This window comes from Mobula birostris, chromosome 13, assembly GCF_030028105.1.
Source record: "Mobula birostris isolate sMobBir1 chromosome 13, sMobBir1.hap1, whole genome shotgun sequence".
NCBI lineage: Eukaryota > Metazoa > Chordata > Chondrichthyes > Myliobatiformes > Myliobatidae > Mobula > Mobula birostris.
Genome location: NC_092382.1, coordinates 100,082,690 through 100,088,551, shown reverse-complemented (window position 1 = coordinate 100,088,551; position 5,862 = coordinate 100,082,690). Strand labels below are relative to the sequence as shown.

The window sequence follows — 5,862 nt, the reverse complement described above, 5'->3', positions numbered from 1 at the left end:
TGAAGAACCGAGGAAGATTGAAAGAAGGAGGCATATGTCGATGAGAGCGATCGGTTCTCGGAGAGGCCGTTAGGTTCGACTTGTTGCTCTCGGCGCGATCAAGCATTCAAGTCAAATCACCTGGAGGGGCTGTTGTTCCGAATCGCCGCTGTCTGGATACCGATGCTATCTCAGATGCCCTGACAACTCAGAGATTCTGGATCGGGCTGTATTTTAATCTACCTGAAGTTAACTTCGGCCTCTTTCCGTTATTTTTTCGTTGTGTTCTCGTTCATTCTTTCGTGTTGCCGATTAGCGCGCTGGCTGTTTGGGGTTTGTCGTTGATATTGTTTCTCCCTGTAGGTGATCTGTTAGTTTTGGTGCCTGGGGGTGTTGTAGGGGTTTAATTTGCTTCGATATGTTTCTTTTGTTATCGTCCGGGGGATGGAACAGTTGGCTTTCTTCCAAATACTTCAATGATTTTTTCAGTATTTTATGTCTATCTGGAGAAGGCAAATCTCAGAGTTGTATTCCGCATACAGACGTTGGTAACAAAATGAATGCTTGGTGTCTGTGTGCCGTAAACAGACACCCGATCAATTTTAATCGCGGGGCCCTAGTTTTGAGAAAATTATCTCTCGCGGTGTCACTCGGTTGTCACACCTGATCTTCTGTTGGAAATCTTATGAAGTTTTATGGTCGCGACATTGGAGTCTGTCTTTCCTCCGCAACTGGGTAGTGTTTTTGCCAGCGCGCATCATGGCGCTTCGTGTCGGTGAAGCTACTCGCAGATGTTGTTGGAAACGAGCTGAAGACTGAGACGCAACAACGGAAATGGACGGTGACGCATTCGGAGTGCTTATCTCAACAGAATATAGAGCAATGTCGGTTATGCCTTGAAAGATGTTCTGGATGCTTGAGGAAAGGTAAGACAGGACAAGAGAGGCTTAGTGGAGGGACGGGGACTGTAGGGCGGAGAGAGGGAGAGAACAGGGGAGAATCCGCGTGAGAATTGGTCTGGAGTGGGGCGGACGGCACAGGCCGAGGACATTCATGTTATCTGATCCCAAGGCGGGCAGCCGAATACGTCACACCGAGCATGAAGAGATAGTTAACGGTGTCCAGGCAATACCAGCACTCGATCAGTTCTCTATGCCACCCACCCCCCCCCCCACCCTGTCGAGATGGAAACTGAGCAACGATTCTCAATCATCTGCTGCCGGAAAATGTTGTACGGTGGTAATAGTCCTCCTGGCGTGAGGAAGAGAGGTTTTTACTGTCGGAGACACAGAATCAGATGGCGGAGCAAGAGTGCAAGGCGGTTTGAGCGACATGTTACTGGTTCTCGTTGCCCTGTAGAACCGAGACCTGTAACGGTTAACTATGTATTTCCCAGCGGAATAGCTTTTCGTGCCTGGTCGGGTTTCTGTCTGCACCAATATGTCCGATGATAACCCGTACTCCACAGCGCGTATTGGGCGATGCTTGACTTTCCCCACCGAACTGACAGGGAAGGGGTAAACTGATACACGTATACAGCCAGAGTCTTTACCAGACTGCTGAAAAAAAAAACTCTCTCAGAGTCTTATTTTTCTCAGGAATTGATAGCTCGTTCTGTGCACGCCAGTTTTTTTCCCCCTGAACCTCTGTTTTGCTGACTGACGCGGTATCAAGGACACGATCAGCGCAGGACAATGCGTTCCACGCACCAATCTTTCACAGGGTGGAAGCTGACGGGCTTCGGGATGGAGTGTTGATCATGAGCTGCTTTCAGATGACATACACTGCGCTGCCGAATCATTGTCTGGAACCGATTGGCCGGATGACGTCTTTAGCCTCCGGTGCAGTTGTAAGCGGTACACATTTCTTCAGCTGTCATTCGAAAGCAGAAAGGAGAGAGCGAAAGCCACATTTTAGTCAGTGCCGTTTCAGTGGGGGAATCCAGGGGTACCGGACAGCGCGCGCGTGCAGACACACACACCCGAAAGATCACACACTGTGGATTGATGTGGAATAAGGTTCATCTAGAAACTTTAAAATCGACGGAGAAATTGCAGCGCAGGTGAGCACGACCTTAATGGGGTAGTTTGTGACGTCAGGAGTGCACGTCACTGCACCATCCTGTAGCCCGTTCGAGGGTCCAGTTACAGCGGGTGAGAAACTGCTCGAGTGGTGGATGGGATCTTTGGTTTTGCTCGTTGCTTTACTGAGCTATCGAGATGGATAGGCGCGAAGCAGGTATCCACGATGTGCTGAGACAGGTGCGCGTCTCTCTGCGGTTTTTTTTTGCCTTCAATTGCAGTGCATTATCCACATCGAGCAGTTACACATCATAATGCAATTCTCGCCTTTGTGATATCTGATGCAGCTGCGGCATCTTAAAAGAGCCAGCTGAATGTTGTTGGCTCGTGACAGAAAGGAACAGTCAAACACAATCCTGTGCTGCCACCTAGTGGTGCAACAGAACTGCGAAACCTCCCTGCGTCCGGCCGGAAGGTTTTTGTAGTGGGAGACTCGTTATCTGAAGTTCTGTGCGCTACTACAAGCGCAGTAGTAGATGGCAGAGTGGGAGGGCGATGCTTTTCTCAGCTCCAGTTTAAACTGAGTGCTGCTGGGTCTTGTGGCCGTGTAGGAATCGGATGTGTAGTTCGTAACCAAACCTTGTCCAAAAGAATAGAAGAGACAATCTATTGCCTGGTCGGACCGCTGCCTGTACCAATACATGGGTGTATAGTCCGTTTTCAACAGCGTACACGAGACACTAGCCGTCTCACCCTCTCCGACTGACAAGGAGGAAGGCGACTGCTCGACGAAAGCGCCCAGAATCCCTGTAAGGCAGAAAATCGATTAATCTCCAATGTCCCTCAGTTGTTGATCAGCGCGCGCGTAAACTAGACAGAAGGAAGGGGCTGGCTTTCCCGAAATATGCCATCCACTCTCAGGTTAACCCCAAGGTTCGCATTATTCTGCGACGTGCCATAGGCGCGATACACTATCCTGACACACACGAACTCCAATTCAGACAAATTGAGATTCTTCGAAACGCTTTGATTCTGAGGTTAAATATCGTACAAATCTCACTTGGTCCGCGTTCAGTTTTGACGCAAAACCCCACTCATCCCCGGAGATACCCCGAGATCATCTCCCAGGTTTAGCGAAACTGAAGGAAGCGCGCAATGTCAACTGGGTCAGTTCGACCAGGGCGGGAAAGCTTATCAGTGGAAGGTGCTTTCTCATTCGGCTCATGAGTTGCCAAGTTGGCATCAAATCTTCGGCCTCTTGTCGAGAAAATCTACCAAGCGTAACCATGTCCAATGCTGAACCATGTCGTTACACAAAGGTCGTTCAACACCCCTTTCCCCGAGATCTGTGATTTTTACTTACGTGGGATCATGAACACGATCAGCGGCAGGGAAATTGTCCTCCGCACCATCATCTACAGGATAAGGATTCTTCCTCTGTGTGGATCGAGTGAAGCTCAGAACCAGCTCTCAGGGAAGTCTATCTGTCTGGTGCAGTTAAGAAACTAGATTCCCGCTGTCTTTGTCGTGATTACGTCACTTCCGCCTCGGTAAATACCTTGGGTCGTTTTTTATTTTCGTGGCACTGACGACAAGGCCCGAGATGGGTTCATGCAATGCAAATTTGAAACTGGGAGGCGCACACTCGTGGTAAACCGGTTTAACATGTTTGGTCAATGTACCCGACGGCAGGGACTATGCAAACAGAATAAAGCTTCAACCAGTTAACATATCGATGCCAGAAAGGCTTCCCCACTTCGCCATAACCTCAAAGCAAGCGGCCTGTTTGATCCACGCCTGATCGCACAATACCTTCAAGCGCGACTGCTTCCATTCGCATCAACCGATCCGGTTCTGTTATCCCGCGGCCTCTTGTTTAACTCCAACGTGTGTTCCACATGATACCACGGTACTGTGGGTGACGAAAGGAGGTGAGTCTCTTCCAAAGGAAGTCTAAGGCGCTCCTTCCCTCCGCTAGAATACAGGGCACCCTTAGGCAAGGTGTCGCAACTGAATGAATTCCGATCGGTGTCCCGTGAAGCATTGGGAACAGGCGGTGGATTGCTCGTCTATCAGTTTCTATTTGAACAACCACTAATATCAGGCAGAACATCTCTAATGACGATTGGAAATGGCTGGGGTAAAATGTTTCGGAAAGACACTGCCAAGAATAAAACAAAGGGAAAGCACTTCTGTAGAAACAATTAGCAGGATTAATCATGGTCCTGGGTAGACCACGGTCTCCCACTTCATAGCACATTGCTCGTAAAGAGCGCGGTGATGACTAAGATATTCGGTATTATTCTAACGTACGGTTGAGGGGTGTGGCTTCATGTGTTCAGCCGTGACAATTTGCTTTTCCACTCAGTTTGGTGTCACCGTCAACTTAGTGCAGAAACTTAGCGGGTCAGTCAGCAGCTCTGGAGGGTATCGGTGCTGGTATTGACATTGACTTGCTACTGTCACCTGTAACAAGATGCAGTGATAAGCTTGTTCACAGATATACAATCAGTACACGGTGCACTGATGTAGAATAAGGCACGACAATAAAGTTTAAGAGCTGCCGAGAGAAAGCAGAACTGACGTACAGGACCAAAACGAGGTTCATTGTGACGTCAGCGGCCCACATTTCTGTACCATCGCACCGTAGAAAATGGGCCACTCGAGAGTTGAATAACAGCGGGAGAAAAGGTTTGCTTTGCGACTGTTAGTATGTATATTCAGATCTTGAGTCTTCTGACCGACTGGTGGCTGGCGTCTTTGTTCTTCTGACAGAAGGAGATGTTAGCGAGGGGACGTTTCCAAGATCCGCTGAGCTGTGCGGACGTATTGTTTTCTGGAGTTTCTTGCTGGTAACTGTAGAGCAGTTGCCATATCAGGTAGAATTCTTGTCCTGGTGATATCGACCGTTATTGGAGCAGGAGAGAACGCCAACCAGTCCTGTGCTGCCACCTGCTGGTACAAAAGGAACTCTGAACCTGCCTGCAATCAGCTGGAAGATTTTTGTAGTGGGAGACTCGTTATCTGAAGCTCTGTGCGCTACTACAAGCGCAGTAGTAGACGGCGCCGTGGGAGGCCGATGCCCGGCCCAGTTCCAATTTAAACAGAGTGCTGCTGGGCCTTGTCGCCGTGTAGGAATCGGATGTGTAGTTCATAGACTGACCTTGCCCAGCAGAATAGAAGAGAGCATCTATGGTCCGATCCGATCGCTGTCTGTACCAAAGCATGGCTGGATATCCCGTATTTAGCAGCGTACACCAGATGCTGGCCGACTTTTCCTCTCCAATTGACAGGGAGGAAGACGACTGCTGCACGTAAGCCGCCAGAATCGCTGCAAGAAAGGAATTCAATCAGTCTCTAATTAATCTCAATAGTCAACCAGATATTGTTTAAAATGTTCAAAAAGAAGGAACCCGTGTATCTAAAATCCTTTGGCCACCCTCAGCAAAACCCAACGGGATGATATCCAATCACTAGTAAGTAACGTGCGAGAAATGTCACAGTGGTGAACGGCTCCGTGGGCCATATCAGCCGCCATTGGACCAGATTGGGGAATTGAACCGGAAAACTGGACAGCTTGCTGGCATTTGATCCGTATTTAGTATCAGTACCTCAGCCCCCTCAGTGCAGCACAGACATACATGTCACCACTTCCACGTTCAGACCTGTCCACTGGAGAGGACGTCATTTCAATTCCGAAACCCAACGTACCGGCTGTCATCAGTGGTCTGATCTTTCCATTTTGGAACATGAGATCGGGAGGGGATTTCAAATTTGATACCCTCTACCGAGCTGAAGGAAGGAAAATGCCGCACTGCATAAGTCTAACAGAAAAACCACACCGCTTTTCGTGGATCTGTGA

General features: G+C 49.0%; 1 gene segment (V, D, J or C); it reads right to left on the bottom strand.

Moving 5' to 3' along the window:
• Nucleotides 1-2,496: 2,496 nt before the first annotated feature.
• On the bottom strand, nt 2,497-3,412 carry LOC140208079 (T cell receptor beta variable 30-like). The segment is given in 2 exon segments: nt 2,497-2,807; nt 3,364-3,412. Coding segments are annotated over 2 exon segments (360 nt in total).
• Nucleotides 3,413-5,862: the final 2,450 nt, after the last annotated feature.